The 27,471-nt window shown below is 38.5% G+C and overlaps 1 protein-coding gene across 1 annotated transcript in view; it reads left to right on the forward strand.

The window, feature by feature from the left end:
* The window catches only part of LMNTD1 (lamin tail domain containing 1), a 293,921-nt gene that overhangs the window by 234,581 nt on the left and 31,869 nt on the right, over positions 1-27,471 (forward strand). Inside the window, 2 exon segments of the mRNA XM_084956549.1 lie at positions 23,100-23,139; positions 26,367-26,470. Of these exon segments, the coding sequence (XP_084812675.1) occupies positions 23,100-23,139; positions 26,367-26,443 (117 nt within the window). The 3' untranslated portion in view covers positions 26,444-26,470.

The raw sequence follows: 27,471 nt of genomic DNA on the forward strand, positions 1-27,471 counted from the left end.
GCATCTGGAGATGTAAATCACAGTCTTCAGCTCATGAGGTACAGGGGCTAGCACAGAAACGGATGGAAATAACAACACAAAGTGCCAGGACAACATCTGGAACACCTTTATTTCATAAAGGTCAGACATACAGTTTTTTACTTCAGTCATTTCTTTCCTAGTCGAGGTTAAGAATAAATAAATAAGTGCTTCATTGGCCATTTCATCCTGAGTGATCAAATCAGTAGGGAACAATCCAAGGACCCTGTAGCCAAGTGAAGATCCTTCTTTCCAAAGAGTATGGGCTGCTTCTTCTCTCTATGAAGCGAAGATGATTACTAATTAAGTAAGCCTTCCTCTCCCTTAAATAGCCAAGACCTATATCTTTCCAGATTGCCAAATAAATGATGTTACTGTGTGCTGAATTGCATATAGGAGTAGGATGGCATCAAGGTCTGGTGGAAAAGGATGCTGAATCTGAGGTTCAGAGACCCATATTCAGCCTCACCACTCATTAGCTAAGAAACACTAGGGAAAAATCACTTTAGGCCTCCTAGAGAGATGAAGTATGTCATGACTAAGTGTTTCCCAGCTCTCTAATTCAGCTCTCAAGTTACACTGTTACAGCAATGCAGTAAACCAAATGTCACTCTTATAAGGCATCATTCTCACCTTATCACAATTAATCCAAAGTCCAATATCATGTTTTTCTTGAGAATGAGTAGTTAAATATTAGTTCCCCTCGGCGCTTGTAAACTAAATGTATAAGATGTAACTTCTAAGCCCTAATAAAATACTAGATCTAAGCAATCAGTATCAATGGTTGCAAAAATGATTAGGTAAAAGGCTGATGGTGAACTTTATAATGAAGTGTAGTAAGAAAGTGCTCAAAAAATCAATCAAATAATAACCCCAGCAACAATGGCGATATCAAAGGGATACAGGAACCAACTGAAAGAGCTCCCAATGGCCAAAACTAGAACAGTTGGAACAACAAATATTTGTCAGTATAGAATTATAATTCAAGATATAGATACCTAAGGGTACACACTGATGTAAATAAATGAATAAATGAGCAGGGGAGAATGGACAAAGCTCCTGGCCAAATTCTGAATAATTTACATAGATATTTTGCTTCAAGAAAAAGGAATATGGCTCAGTGGAAACAAATCTGATTAGCATGCATGAGGATGCAGGTTCGATCCCTGGCCTTGTTCGTTCAGTGAGTTAAGGATCTGGCATTGCCATAAGCTGTGGTGTAGTTCACAGATGCAGTTCAGATCTGGCATTGCTGTGGCTGTGGCTGTGGCGTAGGCCAACAGCTACAGCTCCGATTCTACCCCTAGGCTGGGAACCTCCATATGCCAAGGGCGCAGCCCTAAAAAGACCAAAAAAAAAAAAAAAAAAAAAGAGGAATATAATTTCCCTCTCATATGGACTGGACTCAATGTCTTCCTTCCAAAGACTAAAGTATGGAAATGGGGGGGGGGGGAGAGTAACTTTGCTGTGAAGGAAATTGATAGCACTACCTCAGCCAAGAGATCAAAGTTACTGTCAACAGTGATAGGAGTTCCCATAATGACTCAGCAAGTTACAAACCCGACTAGTATCCATGAGGATGCCGGTTCGATCCCTGGCTTCACTCAGTGGGTTAAGGATCCGGCATTGCCGTGAGCTGTGGTGTAGGTCACAGGTGAGGTTCAGATCCCACATTGCTGTGGCTGTGGAAACTAGCCTGGAAACTTCCATATGCTGTGGGTGTGACCCTAAAAAGCAAAAAATAATTAATTGATTAATTAGTTATAATAATAGTAAAATAATCCAATTGGGGGGGTTGGAGGGATTGGAGATAATGAGAAGTGGATGGAAGTGTACATAAAACAATATTGGTCAAGAGGTTATAAATGATTAAGCTGAAATTGTAAGTATGTCAGTGGTCACTATTTTTCTGAGGTAAAGTTTATGTTTTTAAATTTCCTATTACAGGAAGCACTGATCAGCATTTATTCACATAGCATAGGGACGATGAATGCGGTATGGGTTTTCTGGTCAAGGACAGCCACAAGTTTCTCCATAAACACTTGGCATTCAAGGTCAGGGAGCACGTCATCATGTCCTGGGACACAGAAACTGCCTGGTGCACCTAAGTCTAACACACGAAACCTTCCCATTCAGCACATCATGGTCATGATGCTTCCAAACCATGTAAAGGACTCCTTCTGTCTCAGAGAGCAAGATGGACATTCATATACTCTGGAATTTGGTAGAAATTCCAGAAGATCCAATGGAAGGCAATTTTATTTTTTGTTCATGAGAAATTTTATATCATGAGCCCTAACCAAATTAATACCGTCTAACGTAGTTCCTTCAACATGCATATTTTATGTTTTACTTTAACCTTTACAGTGATGTCCTGGTAAAAATATTAATGCAATATGATGACAGCCAATGAATTTACCCTATGGAGAAAATACTTCTATTTTTATGACTTCTGTCTGGACAGCTATGTTTCTCAGTTGTTGACGTTCCTTGTTCTTTTGACATTAAATGCTTCTAAAGTAGCATTTTCTTTTTGTATGTTGCAAAATGATTCATTACTGGTATGGGTGGAGCGACTTGCCTCATAATTTAGGTAAGAGAATATATTTTAGATAAAACAATATAGTTGATTATGCTGACTCTATTCTCTCATATTTACCATTTTCTTTTTTCAAAGGCAAGGCTTAAAGTAGATTTAGTCTAAACATGCGGTTGATTTAATTTCAGTTAGAAATTAAATTAATAAAATTTAGTGCTGTAGTCTCAGTCAAACGCTTTGGTGAATTATTATAAAATGATTCATGAATGACCTTTTAGAAAGATAATCAGCAGAACTGGGAGACAGAATAATTGCAAAATGTGCGCCACACAACTTTAGTTCTTTGGAATGCTACTAGCTATTATTTCCTGAGGTGGGGGACTGTCCTGCAGTCGAATAAGTTTAGAAAACATGGCAGTAAACAAGTTATTTACTGTAGGACTTTAATATGCTGGTGATATCCTGAATCTTAAAGAGGGGGAGAGAGCCTATTTCATTTCTTAGATTAATTTGACCCCAGAATACACTTTTTCTGAGTCACCTACAGCAGTGCATTTATAATGGAAGGAAAGCAGGTTGGGGAAGGGAGATGGCACAGATTCTACAGGCGTAGGAAGTTCAGCCTGCAGTGAAATTCTGACTCTGTTGCTTATAACTAGGACAACATTAGGCAAGCAGTCCACTCTCAGCTTCATTTAGACTGTAAATTAAAGGTAATAACATACAATTTGTGTGGTTTTCATAGGGATGGCAAACAATTTAGGAGAGTTCTGTTTCAGGTTGTGATATAAAAATCTATAGCAGGAGTTCCTGTTGTGGCTCAGTGGTTAATGAACCCAACTAGTATCCATGAGGACACTAGTTGGGTTCAATCCCTGGCCTCGCTCACTGGGTCAAGGATCTGGCATTGCCGTGTGAGCTGTGGTATAGGTCACAGATGTGGCTCAGATCCTACGTTGCTATGGCTGTGGCATAGGCCAGCAGCTACAGCTCTGATTCAGCCCCTACCCTGGGAACCTCCATATGCCGTGGATACAGCCCTAAAAAGACGAAAAGACAAAAATAAATAAATAAAAAATTTAAAAAATAAAAATCTATAGCAGACTACAGCACTCACTGAGGCAAGTAGGGGGAAAATGGATAAACTGAAAAAAAGAAAGAATGGATGCAAAGAAGTCTAAAGGCATTCATTTCCAGATAGGGAAGAACCTTCTCCTCCCTGGGAGCATCTGCTGAGCTTGGGAGAGGTAGATAATTAAGCCTGCCATGAGAAAAGGATTCTTCTTCCAAGGGAAAGGAGAATCTAACAGTGTCTATAATAGCTGCAGTAGCACGAGTGATATATTTGAATCTAGAGGAATCTTCAAAAGCATAAGCAGCTCTTTGCCCTTAAGACTTTTAATGCATGCTGGGCAGCTTGTGAAGCTCAGGCACTAGGTTGAAAATGCAGAGAAAGCTCCCCATAGTGTCATAGTGATTAAATCTCAAAGTCAGATGGGGGAGCAGCTATACTAAATACAGGACAGATCTCATTCTCATATATTTGAAACCAGATGGGAATGAAAGAAGCCTAAAACTGTAACCTATTCCAACTATTCCAACTCAACTCCTGATGAAACTGAAATGATTACCCCTCAACCTTGCTGCCTGGTAAAGGAAAAAGAAATAGTAATGTCAATATCCACAGATTTTTAATATAATATCTAGCATGAAAATGTTTAAAAATAACAATAAAAAGAACATGAAAAAAAGCAGAAAAATGTAACTTGTAATCAAGAAAATAATAGAAATAAAACCAGAGATGACCGAGATGGTGAAATTAAGAGACATATCAAAATATCTATTATAAATAGGTTAAGCAAAATAGAGGAAAAGGTGAATGAAAATGTGAAGAACTTAAGCAGAGAAATGGAATCTTTAAAAAAAAACAAATGAAACAAAACAGTATAGGAAATTTGGGTTTCATGGAATGAGTCAGTGAATTCAAAGACCTCAGAGTAAATTATTCAAAGTGAAGCGCAGATAGGAAAAGAAATTTTAAAAAAGAGAAAGGCTCTGTCAAATGGTTTAACATTTATATGGGCATTCTAGAAGAGGAGAAAAAGAATGAGGAAAAGGAACATTGAAAGAGGTAGTGTCTCTGGATTTTCCCAAACTGATGAAAGATATTTCCACAGATACAAGATCTCAGTGAACTTCAAATAGCATAAATACAAAGAAAAAAGCTCTCAAGAACATCATGATTAGCTGCTCAAGACTAAAGATGAAAGGAAATTTTAAAGCAGCCTTTTCCCCTGAAAAAAGATGTCTTCAAGGAAATAGTTGTGTAAATGGTGGAAGCCAAAAGAAAATTCAATGACATTTTCAAAGTGCTAGAAAAAAATAAAACTGCTCACCTAGAGTTTTTTACCCAAAGAAAATACCTTTAAGAAGTAAAAGTGTAATAAGGATATTTTCAACAAACCAAAGCTTGGGAAATTTTTCACCAGAAGATCCACAATACAAAAAAAATTCTAAAGTTCTTCAGGATGAAAGGAAATGATTACAAATGAAAGTGTGGCATTTTTTAAAAGAATGAAGCACTCTAGAGGGGATAAACGTATGAATAACTGTAAAAGACTAATTCTTCTAAAATGTTTTAGAAGACTAGTGACTAAAACAACAAAAATAATTTTAAAATAACATGTAATAGAGTTTATAACATAGCTAGAAGTAAAATGCATGGCAATGATAACAAAAGGAACAGAGGACGGGCATTTTAGAGACGTAAGCGTTTTACATTTTTCATAAAGTACTAAAATAGCACTTAAAGATTATAATTAGTTAAGGATGCATTTTATAATCTCTAGAGCAATGGTTTTCTTTTTTTTATTATAGTTGATTTACAGTGTTCTGCCAATTTCTGCTGTACAGCAAAGTGACCCAGTTATACACACACACAAAGAGACACACATATTTTCTTTTTCTCACATTATCCTCCATGCTGATCCATCACAAGTGATTGGATATATTCCCCTGTGCTATGCAGCAGGATCCCATTACCCATCTACTCTAAATACAACAGTTTGCATCTACTAACCTCAGACTCCCAATCCATCCCACTCCCTCCCCCCCTCCCCACTAGCAAACACAAGTCTGCCCTCTATGTCTGTGAACTGTTTCTGTTTTGTAGATAGATCATTTGTGCCGTATTTTAGACTCCACATATAAATGACATCATATGGTGTCTGTCTTTCTCTTTCTTCACTTTGTTGCTGCAAATGGCATTATTTTGTCTTTTTTATGCTGGGTATTCCATTGTGTATATATATACCACATCTTCTTAATTCATTCATCTGTTGATGGACATTTAGGTTGTTTCCATGTCTTGATTATTGTGAATAGTGCTGCAATGAACATATGGGTGCATGTATCTTTTTCAATGAAAGTTTTGCCCAGATATATGTGGAGCAGTGTTTTTCAAAGTACTGTCCCCAGGAGTTCCTGTCGTGGAGCAGTGGTTAACGAATCCGACTAGGAACCATGAGGTTGCGGGTTCGGTCCCTGCCCTTGCTCAGTGGGTTAACGATCCGGCGTTGCCGTGAGCTGTGGTGTAGGTTGCAGACGAGGCTCGGATCCCGCATTGCTATGGCTCTGGCGTAGGCCAGTGGCTACAGCTCCGATTCGACCCCTAGCCTGGGAGCCTCCATATGCCGCAGGAGCGGCCCAAAGAAATAGCAAAAAGACAAAAAAAAAAAAAAAAAAAAAAGTACTGTCCCCAGACCAGAAACATCAGCATCACCTAGAAACTTGTTAGAAATGCAAAGACTTGATTCCTGTTCCAGACTTACTAAATCAGAAATTCTGGGAGTTGAACCCAGATATCTATGTTTTGAATAAGTGTCCAGATGATTCTAATGCAAACTAAAGCATAAGTACCTCCATTCTATACTTGGAAAGGTAACAGAGAGGAAAAACTTCTCAGTGGTAGACCTGTGCACAGTACAACAGGTCATTGGTTTTGGGCAGAGAAGAAATGGTCCAAGGTGAAGAGATGTATAAATTCCTAGGCAGAACTTCCCATCGTGGCACAGTGGTTAACGAATCCGACTAGGAACCATGAGGTTTCGGGTTCCGTCCCTGTCCTTGCTCAGTGGGTTAGCGATCCGGCGTTGCCGTGAGCTGTGGTGTAGGTTGCAGACTCAGCTTGGATCCCGCATTGCTATGGCTCTGGCATAGGCCAGTGGCTACAGCTCCGATTCGACCTCTAGCCTGGGCACCTCCATGTGCCGTGGGTGCGGCCCAAAGAAAGAGCAAAAAAAAAGACAAAAAAAAAAACAAAAAAAAAAAACAAAACAAAAAATTTCTAGGCAGCATCCAATGGCCTGTCTGGTTAGGGAAATGGAAGAAAAAGAACTGGAAGATAAGAGACCAGGAGTCCTGTGCATAGACATATGGGTGATAGCATGAAGTGTGAAGACTTGTGTATTATACATGGATACCGACCAGAAGGTTTCTACCACAGAAAAAGCCCTGAACAACCAAGAAGACAAAATGAATAGCTACTTGACATTAGCCAGTCTTTGTCATTAGTTACCCAGAGCAAACAGAATAGACACACAAACAGAATGGACATGGTGGTAGAAACAGAAGTTATGTGGGAACCCAAGAGCTCCCCACTTACCAAAGCCAGTCTAGCTACTGCAGCATTTGATTATCCAACTTGTCAACAACAGAGACTAACACTGAACCCCAGTTTGGCATTATTCTTCAAGGAAGTCAACCAGCCACTTAGTAACAAGCTGACTACAGAGAGCCCCTCCATCCTGGAAAGGCCTGCCATTGATTCTCACAGGGAAAGACACAAATTCCAGGTGTGGGTTTGCCTTTCCTGCCTGCAGAGTCTCAGCCGGCACTACACTCAGGGGCCTATGGAGCATCTCAACCACAAACCTGAAAACTTACACAGGGCACCAAACCAGGAGACCAATTTCACCATGAAGGTGATGTGAGAGTGAGCCCATGACCATGGGATCCACACATCACTTCACATGTTATACATGTTACAGACACAGCAAGCTATAGGATTTAGAATGGCCTCTTCTTAGGTAACAAAAGACCTTGTATCATTTTAACTCAATCTATTGATGTATTTTGCCATGGAAATGCAAGAAGGGGAGAACACTGATATACAGAGAGAACAGAATGAAGTAATGACATAGACAACAGCAGACACAAGAGACAAGAGTGTATCTTGATAGAAGTCTAGTTTCCAGCTCTCTTGTTGACCACAGCCCATGAGGAATCTCTGTGCCCTGACAATAAGTTACCGCCCTGCCACCTTTTTGCATAAGCATGCCTGATTTGGTTTCTATTACTTGCAAGTAAAGAATCTTGTCTTGGGAATTCCTGTTGTGGCTCAGTGGGTTAAGAATCTGACCAGTATCCATGAGGATGTGGGTTCAATCCCTGGCTTTGCTCAGTGGGTTAAAGGATCCAGCATTGCCATGAGCTGTGGTGTAGGTTGCATACATGGCTTGAATCTGGCAATGCTACAGCTGTGGTGTAGGCCCAAAGCTTCAGCTCTGATTGGACCCCTAGCCTGGGAACTTCCATATGCTACAGGTACTGCCATAAAAAAAGAAGAAGAAGAATTCAATCTAACACAATGAATTCTAGAGGAAAATTTTCACATGAAGAACTTCCAATAAATTATACAATTGTCCCAAATGGAAAAAACTTCTCATCATATTTAGATTTAGACAGACCCTCTTCTGTGTGTAGAAGAGACTTCATCTTTTCATTTATTATAAATAGGCCCTGATCCTCTGATAAATATTAGAAAAGGTATGATACAGAAAATGGATTTGTTTCACTGTTTAGCAGATAAAAAATAATAAGTCTTCAAGTATGCAATATATTTCAAAAGAAGGTCTACAAGAATATATAACATTGAAGGAGAAAAAAAGGACAAGATTCTAGATTTAGAATTTCTTAGAAACCTGAAAGAAATTTTATGATTTATCTTTTATTTATTTTTCTTTTTCTTTTTTATGGCCGCACCTGTGGCATATGGAAATTCCCCAGGCTAGGGATCAAATCAGAGCTGCAGCTGCCGGCCTATGCCATAGCCACAGCAACACCAGATCTGAGTGGTATCTGCGACCTATGCCACAGCTTGCAGCAGTGCTAGATCCTTAACCCACTGACTAAGGCCAAGGATCAAACCTGCATCTTCATGTATACTAGTCAGATTCTTAGCCCACTGAGCCACAACAAGAACTCCATGATTTATCTTTTATTAAGTTAATTTATCTTTTATTAAATTAATGCACCAGGAGTTCCCATCTTGTCTCGGTGGAAATGTATCTGACAAGTATCCATGAGGACACAGGTTCGATGCCTGGCCTCCCTCAGTGGATTAAGGATCCGGCGTTGCCCTGAGCTGTGGTGTAGGTCACAGACGTGGATTGGATCTGGCGTTGCTGTGGCTGCAGCATAGGCTGGAAGCTGCAGCTCTAATTAGACCCCTAGCCTGGGAACCTCCACATGCCAGGTGAGCAACCCTAAAAAGACACACAAAAAAACAAACAAACAAAAAAAAAGGTTTAAAAAATATATCACTTAATTAATGCAACCATTAAAAGGCTAGAAGTTAAGTATTTGGAATGCAATAATAGAAGAATAATATAGCGAATAAAGTATACTTCGAATGTATATTATTGTTATTTACTGGCTGAAATGAAAAAAATCTTGAAAAAAATAGACAAATTTCTTTGTTTTACTTTCTCTTGATATCACTGCCAACAATGCCCTCTAGTGGTAAAGTATGTAGGTAGTGAAGACTGCAAAAATGAAACATAGTTAAGCAGGCCTGTTAAACTCATTGCTAAGATTTTCATGAAACTATGAACTTTTACACTTCCAGTTGGTAACTGAATGTTATATTTGGCAAGACACAGCATATACCTTAGAGCACAAGCGTCTCAAAGCCAATTTTCCCCTGTGGCTTTCCTGAACGTATGCCAAACCGCACATGAAAATTGCCATCTGTAATGTCTTGCAGGGGCATTTCTGGGTCACAACTTCCACTACGTACTTTAAAAGAAAGTAAAATCTACTTTTATTGAGGATGAAATCAATCTCCAAAATACTTCTGCTTTTATACCCAATTACCTTCAAGAATTATAGCTTCAGACAACAATAATGACTCCTGTTACCGCTTTCAAGATCTTATCTGAATTCTGAGCTCATCATCTAGGCAAAATCCCCTTGCTTGAGAATTCTTCAAACAACAGCTCTCAACTGCTGGGGTGAGCCAGTCAAAACAACAGTTACAGTTACAAGAATGAAATTTCTCCAACCCAAGCTCAGCAAAGAGCTTCCCAAAGGAACTTCAGCTGAAGGAAGAGAATGAAGACAACGTACACAGCTCACTCCCCTCTAATTCAAACCAGCCAATTGCTGGCTCTAGTCTCTGGCTCAAGAGCTCTTTGTCTGCAAATTGTTCTCCTTTCTCTCTGCTCCTAGTCTCCTTTCCTTAAAATTTCCAACCATCCTATGTTCTCTTTAGTAATTAATTATGTGTGTGATTTTGAGAGACATTTAGACCCTTTTGTGATAACTATGTTTGCATGAGAGTATTTGCTCTGATGCTCTATATGACTTTTCACTAAGGCATTAGCCTACTATTCCATTCTGCGATTTCATTTATTTAAATAGAAAGAAACACATCCTCAGATAGCTATGCTGTGCATTGACAAGGGCCATTAATATTAATATTAATTCCCTTAGAAAGATTGAGATGACCACATTCTGTGAATGCTAAATATTTCCTGTATCTGCGTTGCTAAAATGGAATCCAAATACTAAAAAATATCTTTGAAGACCTCTTGCCTTCATCACCCTGTAGACAAACCTCATGAGGCAATCTGAACTTCAATACCATTTTCTCCATTGCCATTTCTGATATACTAGATATACCTCAGTTTTGGGGGTCAGAGGAATTGGCTCAAGTGTAAATCTCAATCATTGCCATTGATTTGGCTGTGTTGTTCAGTAAGTCACCTTTGCGAAGTCATCTATGTAGATAAGTTTTGGATGGACTCACAGAATAATTAAATAACAATTTCACCTATGCCTAGCACTAGGACAAATGAAAAAATACTAAAAAATCTTGGAATGGCAGCATATAATTCTGTAGTTCACAATGTATGCTTTATAGAATGATCCCTAATTTACCTGACCATGGAACTCTTTTTTTTTTTTTTCTCAGAGTATTTCAGGAAACCAGGGTATGAAAAAACTCTTCAGGAAATGGTAGTATAGGGTTTCTCTGGAAACTGACCTTCAAACTATACCCCTTGAATTTTTTCAGTTGCACCAGCCACATTTCAAATGGCTACCATATACAGTGCAGAATTGAACATTCCATCATCACAAAATGTTCTATAGAATAGCACTAGTCTAGAGTGTTCCTTATAACCTTGTAACCCTATTCAAACTTCATCTTAAGAAGTATTAAATTGAAGTGTTTAACAGCAAAGGAGAATGAAGTTCCAAATGAGATGGAAATAGCATACCCCATGCTGTCTCTCCCACTGAATGCAACTTGACTCATTGGAGAGGATGGATGGAGCTGTTACCTGAGGCTTTTGGAAGGGAAATAGCAGCAGGCATCTTGGGGAAGACAAATAGATAGCTGATAACCACTAAACTGGGGGTGAGTTTCTCCCACCCTGGATTCAAAGGCAACCTGAAATCCAGAAATGTATGCCAGAGCAGATGGAAGGGCTCCCAAAAAAGTCCTCTTTTTCTTGTCTGAGGAGCAGAAAAATGGCCTATTATGGATCGAAAAAGATTGAGGGAAATCCTCTGGGCTTTTTGTGTGTGTGTATGTGTCTTTTTTTTGTTTTCACTTTTGTCTTTTTTGTTAGGGCCACACCCACAGCACGTGGAAGTTCCCAGGCTAGGGGTCAAATCGAGCTCTGCAGCTGAAGCCCATGCCTCAGCCACAGCAATGCCAGATCCAAGCCACATATACGACCTAAACTATAGGTTGCAGTAACGCCAAATCCTTAACCCACTGAGTGAGGCCAGGGATCGAACCCTCATCCTCACGGATACTAGTCGGGTTCTTAACCTGCTGAGCCACAATAAGAACTCCTCTGGGCTTTTCTTTTCCTCTCTTGTCCCAGTTCCTGAGCAATCCTAGAGTGACACAGAGGCAACAATAGCAGAACAAATGTCTAAAACTCAGAGGGAAGGCATCCCTTCTCTCTGACCAGAGGAACCGTTGATCCAAGAGTGTGAGAGGAATCTCCACTGTTCTTTCCTCTCTGATCTCTCAGTACTTGGTCCTGGTAGCAGACATAGTTGTGGGGAGTACATAACAGACCAGGGAAACTGAAGTCCTGGCTTTCTAGTTGGAAGACCAGGAAATGCATACCTGGGAGCAGGAAAGATTTCCTTGGAGGAAATCATAAAGAGATTTTCTGGAAGTGCCATAAAATAATATCTTAAAACTATATATGAATTTCTGGGTTCATCTCTAAATTCTGCGTGCCTGGACCTGACCCTAAACAACATATGGAAGGCATTGGGAACTGATCTACAAGATGGACCATTGTCCAAGCCCCAGACTGGTCACTGAGTGTTACACACATGAGATAGACCCAAGAAGCACAGCAAAGGCTTTGAAAACTGATCTGATGTTGGAATCGGCCAAAAGGAGGCGGGGTAAGAACTTGCAAGCTAAACCTAAACTGTTCAATTACCTACCACACAAATGAACACACCAACATTCTCCACCGGACTTAAACAAGACCTAACATTTCATAACATAATATTCAAAATGTCCAGAATAAAATTTAGAATTATTCAACACATAAATATCAACAAATCTTGATATTTCTCAAGGGAAAAGACAATCAACAGCCAAGAACATAGATGTTGACATTAGACCAAGACTTTTAAATAGTTATTAAAGTCATTCTCTAATAAGTAAATGTGAAAACTCTTGAAACAAATGAAAGATAGGAAGTCTCAGGAGAGAAATAGAAGATACAAAAAAGAACCAAAAGAAAAGATTAGAATTGGAAAAATACAATGACTAAAATTAAAAACTCACTGGTTGGGCTCACTAACAACATCAAGGTATCACTAAAAAATCCAAACTGAACAATAGGGATTTTTAAAGTTTTTGTGTAAGAAGATCTTAAAGGACCTATGGAACAATATCAAAAGTTCTAACCTTCGCATCTTTGGAGTCTTAAAAGGAGAAAAGAAAGAATCATGTAGAAAAATAATTGAAGAAATAAATCAGTTATTTATTTTGGGCATTTAAAAATGCCCAAATTTGGTAAAAGACAAACTTGCAGATTCAAGAAGCTCAGTGAACCTCAAATAGAATAAACTTAAAAAAAATCCATACCTATATAGTACCAGAGTCAAACTGCTAAAAACAAAAGACAAAGAAAATATCCTGAAAGCATATCGATACCTTATATTTAGGGGGATGATAATTCAAATATCTATGACTTGTCATTAAAAACCGTGAGAGCCAGAAGGCAATGAAACATTTTTTAAATGCTGAAAGAAAATAGCTTTCAGGAGTTCCCATCGTGGCGCAGTGGTTAACGAATCCGACTAGGAACCATGAGGTTGCAGGTTCGGTCCCTGCCCTTGCTCAGTAGGTTAACGATCTGGCATTGCCGTGAGCTGTGGTGTAGGTTGCAGACGCGGCTCGGATCCCGCATTGCTGTGGCTCTGGCGTAGGCGGGTGGCTACAGCTCTGATTCGACCCCTAGCCTGGGAACCTCCATATGCCATGGGAGCGGCCCAAGAAATAGCAACAACAACAACAATAACAACAACAACAACAAAAGACAAAAAAAAGAAAAAAAGAAAATAGCTTTCAACCCAGGATTCTGTATCCAGTTAAAATATCTTTCAGGAATATAGGCAAAATAAAGATATTCTCAGATGAAGAATGACTGAGAGAATATATCATCAGCAGATCTGCTCTAAAAAAGTGCCAAATAAAGTCTTCTACACAGAAGAGAAATAATAAGAGTAAGAATACTTATAAATAAATCAAAGAAAACCTAATAAAATGGAGATACACACTATGTCCATGGATTGAAATAATAAGTTTAACATGCCAATTCTCCTCAAATTTATCCATAGATTTAATATAATTCCAGCTACTGTCCAGCAAGATTTTTTCGTAGAGATTGACAAACTGATTCTAAAATTTATGGAAAATCAAAGGAATTCGAATATCCAGAACAATTTTTTAATGAATAATGGAGGATTCACATTACCCAATTTTAAGACGTATTGTAAAGTTAGAGTATTATAAAGCACACAGTATACAGTGTAAATTATACAGAATATAAAGACATATTACAAAGCAATAAACACATACATCAATGGGAGAAAATAGAAACCCCAGAAGTTGACCACACTAATGTGAGCAAAAGTGTAAAGGCAACTCAGTGTAGAAAGACAGTCTTTTCAACAAATGGTTTTGAAACAATTAGACATCCAGATTGAAAAAAAGAAAAGTATCTTAACATAAACCCTATACCTTATACAAAAATTTCCAAAGTTAAAACCTAAAACTATAAAACTTTTAGAATAAAACATGAGAAAGCCTTCATAAACTTGCATTAGGCAAAGAGTTCTTAAATATGACACCAAAAGGACATCCATAAGAAAAAAATCAATAAATTAGACTTCATCAAAACTAATATATTAATGGTGTTCCCATTGTGGCTCAGCAGGTTAAGGACCCAATGTAGTCTCTGTGAGGATGCAGTTTCAATCCCTAGCACTGCTAAGTGGGTTAAGGATACCATGTTGCCACAAGCTGCAATGTAGTTCACAGATTTGGCTCAGATCCGGTGTTGCCCTTGTATGCTGTAGCTCCAATTCAACCCCTAGCCCGGGAAGATCCATATACCATGGGTGCAGCTATAAAAAGAAAAAAAATTAATAAGTTAAGCTAGTACAAAATATTCACAAATCACAGACCCAACAAAGGAATCAGTATTGAAAGAAAAAAAAAAAAAACTCTTAAAATCGTCAATAATAAAATGAAGAAGCCAATTTAAAAATGAATGAAAGATTTGAACAAACACTTTATCAAAGACGATATACAGGTGGAAATTAGCACATGAAAAGATGCTTATCCTGGTGTTCCTTTTGTGGCTCAGCAGTAACAAACCCAACTAGTATTCATGAGGATGTGGTTTTGATCCCTGGCCTCACTCAGTGGGTTAAGGATCGGGTGTTGCTGTGAACTAAGATGTAGTTTGCAGACACAGCTGGAATCTGGCTTGCTGTGGCTGTGGCATATGCCAGAAGCTACAGCTCCAATTGGAGCCCTAGCCTGGGAACTTCAATATGCCACGGATACAGCCCTAAAAAGACCAAAAAAAAAAAAAAAAAGCTTATCTTCACTAGTCTTTAGTGCAGATTAAAACCACAATGTAATAACACACCTACAAAAATGGTTACAACTTAAGAATAAAAAAAACTAACAAGATCTACTGCCAACAAGGATGTGAAACAATCAGACTTCTCATATATCACTAGTGGTAATGCAAAGGATTTTGGCCACCCCACAGCATATGGTGTTCCTGGGCTAGGGATCCAGTCTGAGCCCCAGTCTTGACCTTAGCCAAAGCAGCAGCAATACCAGATCCTTAATGCACTGTGCCAGGCCAGGAATGGAACCTGCTTCCCAGAATTCCAAATATGCTGCTGATCCTGTTGTGCCACTGCAGGAATAAGTAATGCAAAAAATTAAAGCAGCCATGGAAAATATTTTGGCAATTTCTTTTTTATTATAATTATAGTTGATTTACAACATTGTACCAATTTCTGCTGTACAGCAAAGTGACCCAGGAAGTACATATATTCCCTTCCCTATATTATCTTCCATCATAGTCTATCCAAGGGACTGGATATACTTCCCTGTGCTATAAAGTAGGGCCTCATTGCTTATACATTCTAAATGTAATAGTTTACATCTACTCCTCCCTCCCCCTTGGCAAACACAAGACTGTTCTCTATGTCTGTGAGTCTGTTTCTGTTTTGTAGATAGGTTCATTTGTGCCATATTTTAGATTCCACAGGTAGCTGACATCATATGGCACTTGTCTTTCTCTTTCTGACTTAATTCACTCAGTATGAGAATCTCTAGTTCCATCCATATTGCTGCAAATGGCATTGTTTTATTCTTTTTCATGGCTGAGTATTATTCCACTGTATATTACCACATCCTCATTCATTCATCTGTCAATGGACATTTGGGTTTTTTCCATGTCTTGGCTATTGTGAATAGTGCTGCAATTAACATAGGGGTGAGTGTATTTTTTGAATGAATATTTTGTCCAGATATATGTCCAGGAGTGGGATTGCTCAGTCATATGGTAGTTCTACATTTATTTTTCTGAGGAACCTCCATACTGTTTTCCATAGTGGTTGTACCACTTTACATTCCCACCAACAGTGTAGGAGGATTCCCTTTTCTCCACACCCTCTCCAGCATTATTATTTGTAAAATTATTAATGATGGCCATTCTGACTCGTATGAGGTGGCACCTCTTTGTAGTTTTGATTTGCATTTCTCTAATATTTTAGTGATGTTGAGCATTTTTTCATTTGCCTACTGGCCATACGTATGTCTTCTTTGGAGAAAGGTCTATTTAGGTCTTCTAGCTGTGGCAACATCTTGAAATAAGACAGGAATGATATTTGCCACATTGATGGGGGTCTCCTTTCACAAATGATTTCTCTGTAATATGCAACACTAATTGATAGCATTTTACCCACTGTAGAGCTTCTTGCAAAATTGGAATCAGACTTCTCAGACCCTGCCACTACTTTAGCAACTAAGTTTACATACTCATCTAAATTCTTTGTACACATTTCAACAACCTTCACAGCATCTTCACCAGGAGGTAGGCCTGTAAGGTTCTTTAATGCCTTTAACATAGTCCTAATCATCTCTTTTAGAGAGAGCTTATCACGCTGCCTCTACTTAAAATCTTGTATCACTTACTTTTTATCTTTTCGTGTTTTCTTATATTTCTTTTTCTACTTTATTTATCCAAATATGTCCTTTTTAATTTTGCATAAGCAACTGAAATAGTCTCTTTCTTCAGTTCATCTTTGCACACCTCAATTCATCTTATGCAATGGCTCCCTGAAGCTCAGATTAAGTCATATTTATTGGCTGCCTATGAACCAGAGTCTATGCTAAGCACAGGAAATGAATAGTACAAGGGTTCAATCCCTACCCTCATAAATTCGGGTCCAGAGGAAAAGGCCAATATGTAAACAGATGATTGTAATCCACTGAACATTTTCTACTACAGTTTTTTTAATTTATAAAATAGAAGCAATAATTATACTTACAACCCAAAGTATGGAGAAAATAAATGAGATAATAGCTAAGTAAGTGCTTAGTAATGGTCTGGCACATGGTAATCATATAATAATAAACACTAGCCATTAATATAATTAACTCCAAAGTACCAAGTACAGTATTATGAACTATGATTATCCTCATTTTCAGACGGTGGATGTAAATTACTTTTTTAGGAGTTCCAATGGTGACTCAGAGAAAATGAACCTGACTAGTATCCATGAGGACATGGGTTCAATCCCTGGCCTCACGGAGTGGGCCGGGGATCCAGCATTGCCCTGAGCACCTGGTACAGGTGACAGACACAGCTCAGATCTGGTCTTGCTGTGGCTGTGGTGTAGGCCGGCGGCTGCAGCTCCGATTCAATCCCCAGCCTAGCCTGGGAACCTCCATATGCTGTGAGTGCAGCCCTAAAAAGCAAAAATAAATAAATAAATGAATGAATGAATGAATGAATAAATAACTTTTTCAAGCCACCCAATGTGTTGAGGGATCTTGAACAAAGCTAAAACTTTGAAGTCTATTTACCCAGATATCCCATAAAGGATTATAATTTTACAAATAAAATAAACTGTGTCCTCTTACTTTAATTATCTTTTCCCAATATATTTTTGAAGGTATTTCTGTGATGAAATTCAGCAGAAGATGATTCCCATTTTCTTCCCAAGCATGTGGTTTCTACAGAGGGGCACAGTGACAATCTACATTCTATTTTTCCAGACTGTGCCATATCATTCTTGCTAGCACTCACAGCTCAGGCATTTTTTTCCTCTTCCAATAGTCATACATATTTATTGGCATAAAATGAAATCTCGTCTTCCACAAAATGAATTATGAATATTAGATATAAAAAGTAATAGCTACAATGAAAGGGCAGACTGGAAAATAAGATTCAGAAGTCCTAACACCCTGAGGAATTGAAAAAATAAAATGACATTATGCTTTCCTGAATCCCAAAGATAATCTCTGAAAGTATCCCAAAGAAAGCCTAGAGGATTTGATAAGAATCAAAAACTATCATCCATTTCCAAACATGCACAGAAAAATATGTTTTTCCAGGCTGCCAAGATAAATGCAAAACAGAAGGGTTTTTTTTTAAATCCCACATTAGGGTTTTTTAGATATGTTACAGAATAATTTTAAAAAATAGACAGGCTGCCCTTAAAAATAGGAATGCATAAGATTCTTGCAGTGCAGTAAGGTGGAAATAGCAGAATGCAAAGGCCTGTATTCTGAAGTGAGCAGCACACATAACTAGCTCTAGACTCTGCACAAGGTACTTAATCATTATGCCAAAGCTATAAAAGTTGGAGATAATGACATCTATTCCTGCCTATCTTGCTTATTGTTGTTGATGAGAACAATAATAACTAGCATTTGTGCAGGAATATAAAAACAACCTTTTTTCTCACAAATACTATTTTATTTAGTTACTACAACAATCCTAGATATTATTACTATTATTATTATATTAGTTATAACTAATTATAGCTAATTATTATATTATAACTAGATGTTATTACTATTATTATTATTATCATCATTATATTCTTTTGACAAATGGGGAAGCTGAAGATCAAAGAATTTTTAACCAACCTGCCTGAGGTCAGAGTAAGTGATAAGGCAGGACTCAACCCACATCTTCTAACTTTACACTTTTGCTTGACCCACTGAACTATAATTCTTTGAATACAGGACTTTTTACCATCATATTCTCAGGCTAAGCATCATCCCCAGCACATAATAGCTACTCGGTAAATATCTGATAAGCTGAGGGGAACCATATATACCATCGTGGGAGATCTGGTTCACCAAATTTCAGCCAGAGAGACACTAAATTCTATAGGATAGGAGGGAAGGTTCTGAATTTTTTAAATTTCTATGATTTAAATGTAATCTAAAATATCATACCAAAGCCATTCAGGGCACCTTTGGTTGTCTGTGAAGAACAAATATACTCTCGATGGGGAAAAAAATGACAAATTTTCCTTACACAAGAATTTCAAAAATCTGTAGATATTCCCCCAGCCAGGGGGATTGGATTAGGAAGATGTGGTATATATACACAATGGAATACTACTCAGCCATAAAAAAGAACAAAATAATGCCATTTGCAGCAACATGGATGAAACTAGAGACTCTCAAACTGAGTGAAGTTAAGTCAGAACGAGAAAGACAAATACCATATGATAACACTTATATCTGGAATCTAATATGCAACACAAATGAACCTTTCCACAGAAAAGAAAACCATGGACTCGGAGAATAGACTTGTGGTTGCCTGGGGGAGGGGGAGGGAGTGGGATGGATTCAGAGCTTAGTTTTAATGGATGCAAACTATTGCTTTTGGAATGAATTAGCAATGAGATCCTGCTGTGTAGCACTGAGAACTATGTCTAGTCACTTATGACAGAGCATGATAATGGGAGAAAAAAAGAATGTACACATGTATGTGTAAATGGGTCACCATGCGTACAGTAGAAAAAAATTGTTTTGGGGAAATAACAATAAAAAAAAAAACATTGTACTAAAATGTCCTAATCAGGAAAGCAAAAAGAAACGAAAACTCTACAGATAGGAACAGATAAAGAGAATTGTCTTTCTTTGTAAACAACATGATTATCTATGCAGAAAAATTTAAGAAATCTAAAAGAAAAAAAAATCTACTTAAACTGATAAAGGAGTTAGTAATGTCACAGAATACATGTAAAATATAAACTACTCTATATTAGCAATAAGCAATTTAGAACCTAAAATTTTTTTAATATTTTCAATAGCATTAAGAAATATGAACTACTTAGGAATCAATTTAACAAAGATTATGAAAGACCTATGAAAATTGCAAAACATTGTTTAGAAGTATTAAAGAAGATCTAAACAAACATATCATGTTCATGGGTTGGAAGACACAACATTGATGAGGTTTGTCAAGTCTCCCCAAATTGATCTGAAGATTTAATGCAATCTTAATCAAAACCTACCTGATTTATGTAGAAATGCAAAGGAATTAGAGAGACCAAAACAATTTTGAAACAAACCAGCAAAGTTGAAGTGCTTATTCTACATGATTTTAAGACATACTATAAAGCTAGAGTAATCCAAATAATATGGTGCCAGAATAAGAAGAAACATACAGATCAAGGGAACAGAACATAAATATACAAATAGAGTCAATTTTTGACAGTTTCTAAGGTAGTTCTATATGGAAAGGATAATCTCTTTAACAAATAGCATTGAAACAACTGGATATCCACATGAAAAAAATACAAACCTCAACCCTTACTTCATAGCATATATCAAAAATAAATTCAAAATGGATCCTAGACCTAGAGATAAAAGCAAAGATTATATGATCATAAAAATAGGAGACTATCATTTGACTGTGGGTTAAGCAAAGAGTTCTTAGATATAACAGAAAAATCATGGAAAAAAAGAATTTTAAAATTGATAAGTTGGACTTTATCAAAATTAAAGAACTTTGCTTTTTAAAAGCTATTAGGAAAATAGGAGTTCCCATTTTGGGAATGAACCTGACTAGTATCCATGAGGGCGTGGGTTCGATCCCTGGCCTCGCCCTGTGGGTTAAGGATCTGGCATTGCCCTGAGGTGTAGTGTAGGTTGCAGACGCGGCTTAGATCTCCCATTGCTGTGGCTGTGGTGTAGGCCAGCAGCTGCAGCTCTGATTCAACCCCTAGCCTAGCAACTTCCATATGCCAAGGGTGTGGCCTAGAAAAGCAAAAAAGAAGAAAAGAAAGAAAAGAAAATAGGAGTTCCTGTTGTGGCTCAGTTGGTTAAGAATCCAACTAGTATCCATGAGGATGCAGGTTCGATCCCCAGCCTTACTCAGTGAGTTAAGGATCCAGCATTGTCACAAGCTGTAGGTCACAGATGTGGCTCAGATCCCAAGTTGCTGATGCTGTGGGTAGGCCAGCAGCTGCAGCTCTGATTTGACCCCTAGCCCAGGAACTTCCATATGCCACAGGCATGGCCTTAAAAAAAAAGAAAAAAAATAGGCAAACCACAAACTGGGAGAAGTGTTTGAAAAACATGTATCTCATAAAAGATATACATTAAGGATATATAAAGAACACTTTTAAGTCAATAAGATAAACAAGTCAATTAAAAATATGGACAATATTACTATATACCTGTTAAACCAGCTAAAACTTAAAAAAAAGGCAACAATACCAAATACTGGCAAAAATGCAGAGAAATTATTTCTTAGACATTGCTGGCAGGAATGGAAAATGGTATTACCATTCTGGAAAATAGTTTGGCATCTTCTTGTGGAATTAAACATGTACTTACCACCCAGAAATTGCACTCTTGGGCATTTATCCAAAAGAAATAAAATCGATGTTGTGTATATGAATGTTCACAGCAGCTTTATAAATAACCAAAAATAAACCCCCCAAATACCTTTCAATGAGTGAATGTTAAAACTCTGCTACATCCATCATACATACTATGGAATACCATGCAGCAATAAAAAGGAACAAACTAGCAATAGATACAACAATCTGAGTTAATCTGAGCGTAAAAACTAATCTCAAAAGGCTGCATCCTAGATGATTTATTTATATGATATTCTCAAAGTGACAAAATTTTAGAGATAGAAAACAAACATTATAGCTATAGGACAGGCAGAAAGGATGAAATGGGATATGTGATCAGCTGTGCATGAGAGCCCTGTGTTGACAGAATTGTTCTGTATCTTGATTGTGGTAGTGATTGCTCAAATCCTTGCATAGGATAAAATCACACAGAACTACTCACACACAAACACATCCATGTACAAAAAAAGAAAAAAAATGCAGGCGTTCCCATCGTGGAACAGTAGAAATGAATCCAATAGGAATCATGAGGTTTCGGGTTCGATCTCCCTGACCTCTCTCAGTGGATTAAGGATCCAGAGTTGCCATGAGTTGTGGTGTAGGTCACAAACGAGGCTCAGATCTGGCATTGCTGTAGCTGTGGCATAGGCCAGCAGCTGTAGCTCCGATTAGACCCCTAGCCTGGGAACCTCCATATGCTGTGGGTGCAGCCCTTAAAAAAAAAAAAAAAAAAAAATTCAGGTTTTATCAAAGATAACAATGGAATAACATCTGTTAACAATAATACCAATGTAAATTTCCTGGTGTTGATACCATACTACAAGCAACAGAACATGTCACCAATGAAAAACTGGGCAAAGTATACATCAAGAGTCCTTATACTATTTTGCAGCTTCCTATATGCTTATAATTATTTCAAGATAAAAAGGTGTTTTTTAAAAATAAACTATTTGGATACTTCTCCAAAGTATATATACAAATTGCAAATAGGTGCCTCATTTAGTAATAACAAATTAAAAAATAGCAACATGCTCAACATCATTAGTCAGCAGGAAAATGCCAACTAAACTATAATGAGATACCACTACACATGCAACAGGATAGCTAAAATTAGAAAGAATAACAATATCAAGTATGGGCAAGAATGTGGAAGTAACTGGATCTCTCATACATTGCTGGAAGTACAGCTATTTGGGAAACAGTTGGCAATTTTTTATAAAGTTAGACAAACATACTCTTACCATATGACCCAGCAGTCCAACTCCTAGGTATTTACTCAAGAAAAATAAAAACTATGTCCACACAAAGAACTGTGCCTAGGAAGTATTTTGCGGTTTTATTTCTAAAAGCCCCCAAATTAGAAACAATTCAAATATTAACAGGAGAGTGAATCAGCAAAACATGGTATACCCATACGATGGAATAATTCAGAATAAAATGGGTGAATCTCAAAAACGTTATGCTAAATAAGAGGATCCCGACATAAAAGAATACATACTCTCTGGTTCCATCTATATGAAAGACTTTAAGAAAGGCAAAGTTAATCCACAGTGATAAAAAGTAGATTGATGTTTGCCTGGGCCAAAGGGTTGAGGGGCAGGTGATAGATTTAGGAGGAGCACAAAGGAAGCTCTTGAATGATGGACACATTCTATATCTTGTGTCAATGGTTAATGGAATATGAGCATTTCTCACAACTCATTCTAATATATACATATGATGTATACAATTTGGGAGTCAAGTATGCTTCAATACAACTGTTTGTTTGTTTGTTTGTTTGTTTGTTTTGTAGGTTTTAAGGTCTTCTGGACTTTCAGAAATGATATTGAGAGGTAGGTCAAAGAAGGTAATAGTCTTAAGGCTCGGCAATTACCAGAATGATAGTGCCATTAACAGACATTTATCTTGAAGTTCCCATCGTGGCTCAGCAGGTCCAGGGCCCGAAGTTGTCCCTCTGAGGATGTGGGTTCGATTCCTGGCCTCACTCGTAGGTTAAGGGTCCAGTGTTTCAATGGCTGTAGGGTAGGCCAGCAGCTGCAGCTCCAATTCAACCCGTAGCCTAGGAACTTCCATAGGCCACAGATTTGGCCCCAAAAGAAAAAAAAAAAAAAAAACAGGTATGTTTTTAAAACTCGACATGAGCAAAATTGAGCTAAAGACCACCTTTCACCACTAGCCTGAAACTGTTCTTCCTTGGGTGCTTCCTATTTCAGTGAATGGCATCCTCATACACAAGGCAGAGAACCAACCAGTGTTTTTGACACTTCCCTTTTCCCTTCACCCCTGTATCTAACCTACCCAATTCTGCCAATTGTATCTCCTAAACAGATTTCAAGTGTGATAGATTCTCTCCATCTCTATTATGACCACCCTAGTTCAGTCATCACCTCTCACCTATACCACGACAACAAGCTGCTGAATTGGTCTCCCTGCATCTACTCTTACCTGCAGTGTTGGTCTGGACTCTGATTACAAATGACGGAAATTCTATTAAAACTAGATTCCTCTTTTTTTTTTTTTTTTTTTTTTTTTTTTTTTTGTCTTTTGTCTTTTTGTCTTTTCTAGGGCCGCACCCGTGGCATATGGAGGTTCCCAGGCTAGGGGTCTAATTGGAGCTGTAGCTGCCGGCCTACACCACAGCCACAGCATTGCAGGATCCGAGCCTCGTCTATGACCTACACCACAGCTCATGGCAACGCCAGATCCTTAACCCACTGAGCGAGGCCAGGAACAAACCCACAACCTCATGGTTCCTAGTTGGATTTGTTAACCACTGAGCCATGACGGGAACTCCCCATCTCCACTACTCTTAGAATAAAATTGAAAATCTCCTCCATGGCTCTAAAGCCTTCATCCTCCAAGCCCACTTCACCAGACTAAATTTTACATGACTCCCCCTTCATCCTCTATTCCAGAAACCCCGACTTTTGTTCAATTTCATTAACACATGCTTCCCCACTCTCACCTTCCACAGCTATTGATTCCCCTGGACACACAGCACTTCCATCAGCAACTGTCTAATCATCTTTAGTGCTCAGCTTGGACGCTTCGTCTTTAGTGAAGTTTTCCTGATGCCCCAGATTAGCACATACTCCTCCAGTTAAACTCAAACATAATATCTCTGCAGTTCCTTGATAGCATTTGTTTCAATTGAAGTAATCTAGTCAGTCATTTAAGATAAGTATTTTTTTTAAGATAAGTATTGTTTACTGTCTGATCTCTCCTGTTCGAATGGAAGCCCCATAAGGGCTGAGACTTAACTGTCTCATCACTGCTATAGTCCTAGCACCTAGCCCAATACCTAGAAGAAACCACACAGTTTTTTCTTCAATAAATGAACAAATTCAGTGAAGGGCCAGAGAGGAGTGATAAATTCAGTTTTAGGCAGCTTGAATCAGAAATAATAACAAGGAGCTCCTGCCATGGCTCAGTGGAAACAAATTTGACTAGTATCCATGAGGACGCAGGTTAATCCCTGGCCTCGCTGAGTGGGTTAAGGATCTAGCGTTGCCGTGAGCTGTGGTGTAGATCGAAGATGCAGCTTGAAAGTGACGTTGCTGTGGCTGTGGCATAGGCTGGCGGCTACAGCTCCAAATTGTCCCCTAGCCTGGGAACCTCCATATGCCCAAAAAAGGCCAAAAGAAAAAAAAAAAGAGAGAGAAAAAAATAATAATGACAAGAAGTTAGACATTTTTGGAGTTCCCATCGGGCTCAGGGGAAACAAATCTGACTAGTACCCATAAGGATGCATGTTCGATCCCTGGCCTCGCTCAGTGCCTTGAGCTGTGGTGTAGGTTGCAGATGCAGCTCCGATCCACCGTTGCTGTGGCTGGGGTGAAAGCCAGTAGCTACAGCTCCGATTCAACCTCTAGCCTAGGAATCTCCATATGCTGTGGGTGCTGCCCTAAAAAAAGCAAACAAAAAAGAGCTTAGACATTTTGTAATGGATGAAAATAGGAGAATTCTGTGGTAAATAGACTCCCAATGTTCCATGGGACTAATGTCTTTCCAAAAAAAAAGGAGCAAAATGTCAAAATTGTATTGTATTTTGCTTCCCCAAATGAAGATTGATTCCCACCTAGATGTTGTGAATTGATGAATGTGCGTGTATAAAAAAAAGTCCCTAGTCCATTCTGGAACTATTTACCCTCTATTTACACACTTGGTGCTTTACTTACAAGCACTCCCCAAGCTGGAATGCCAACCATGGGCAAGTAAGGAGGGGAAAATATTGCATACAGAAACCTGAGGTCATTTTAATTTTATTTACACAAGTCATTCACCTCAGAAACTGAAGTCAGATTTAGAGATTCAAACATGTACCCTGTAGCGGGTACATTTTCTACCATCCCTTCCCTCAGTAAACAGTTCAGCTTTTAGAGACACTAAAAGCACAGAGACTAAAAGCACAGAATTTCTTTGTCAGAAGAGCCCAGTGTACTGTGTCTTTTTCAACATGCTCTTCTCCAGATCCGCTCTCTGCTAAACACAAAGCTTTTACTTGTTTGGGGTTATTCTGGATTTAAGGAGTCCTTCTCAAGAGTGTCGTCGAAAGGGTGTCTCTGTATTTTCCTTCCTGAGATGTGTGCAGGGAAAAGAAAAAAATTCCACAGCTACACTCCCATTCAATATAGTCCAACAATCATTTTTCTTAATACTTATCAGTGAGTGGCTAGAGTCCTGGAACTTGCAGGCATGTCCATTCTTTCATAAGGAAAAATGAGACGGATGTTTTTAAAAGCCAGTTTGGGTTGTAAAATACAGATATTGACTAAATTTTAAAGATAGCAAATGTCTAAACTTAAAGGAAAAAATGACGGGGTGGAGGAAAAGCACAAGAGAAAGGAAACAGCTGTGCTTTAGCTTTACGCCAAAGTTCAACCAAACCCCTAGTAAATTCATAGTTTATGTTGTCAACAACAGATGAAAAAACCTCAGGACCAGGAGAGAAACGCAGATGAGAAACCCTTAGAAGAGAGGGGTTGGGCTGGGAGGAAAAGAAAGAAAAGATGTGAGCCCTTCTTTGAAGCTGAGAATGAATTTCAACATCTTTTCATAGCTCATCCTCCAAGAATTTTCTCCACAACAAGCCACATGTGTTGCCTACTATATTTCCAGAGGGCAACAGGAGAATGAAGATTTAATCTGAGCTGAGTTAAATTGGTAAGTTGCTCAGCCCCTTGTTCTCTTACCTTCTCCATGTTGAAGTGTCTTCTTCCTTCTCCTTTTTGGGCTCTTTCGCTGCATTGAGAGAGGTGCCTGTAGACCAACCAGACAATCCCATAAGCACATCACAGTTTCACACAGCCTAGGGGTTCAGAAATGGAAGGAGGGAAGGAAATACCAGGCCACTTTAGGACTTGAGAGTGTCTGCCTCTGATTTTTTTTTTTTTTTTTTTTTTTTTTTTAATCTTCCTAGAGCAGCACCTTGGCATATGGAGGTTCCCAGGCTAGGGGTCCATCAGAGCTGCAGCCACTGGCCTACATCACACCACAGCCACACAGGATCCAAGCCGAGTCTGCAACCTACACCATGGCTCACAGCAATGCTGGATCCTTAACCCACTGGCAAGGCCAGGGATAGAACCTGTGTCCTCATGGATGCTAGTCGGACTCGTTTCCACCGAGCCACGACGGGAACTCCTGCCTCTGATTTTTAAGAGAACTCAACTGGTCCTTCATTTATCCAAACTTTCCCTTTGTCTGCTCATCAAGGCCTAAAATGTCAAGCTTGGAAAGCAAATTTTGTGGATGAAATGGCAATTTGGTTAAATTCTTAAAATTGTGTAAATTGTTGTTCCTAAAGTCTTTTTCAGAAAACAAGTTTTGACAGGTGTGGGAGGAGAGAGAAGAAAGGAATGGGAGGTGGGGTCCAGGGGGCACTTGTGAGGGCCAGGAGAAAGGGTATAGAAAGGCCAGGCTAGAGGTAGAGATGACCAACTCGGGCTTCTTGTCTCTGCTATTGTCCAGAAGATGCATACCAGAAGAGGTGGTGATTCTCTAAGGTGTCAAAGTTAACAGATAGACAATAACACCCATTTACACATAATTGGGATTAAAATATCTAGGCAGTGTGAGGAAGTGGGTGTGGAAACTGCTGCTCCAGCCCCAATTCCAAAAGAGATAACATTTCTCCTGTTACCCATATTAAAATAATACCAACC

This window comes from Sus scrofa, chromosome 5 (genome assembly GCF_054392235.1).
Source record: "Sus scrofa isolate SSC_HxYL_T2T_F1_AM1 chromosome 5, Sscrofa_HxYL_maternal_Yorkshire_Landrace_v2.0, whole genome shotgun sequence".
In the NCBI taxonomy this organism is placed as follows: domain Eukaryota; kingdom Metazoa; phylum Chordata; class Mammalia; order Artiodactyla; family Suidae; genus Sus; species Sus scrofa.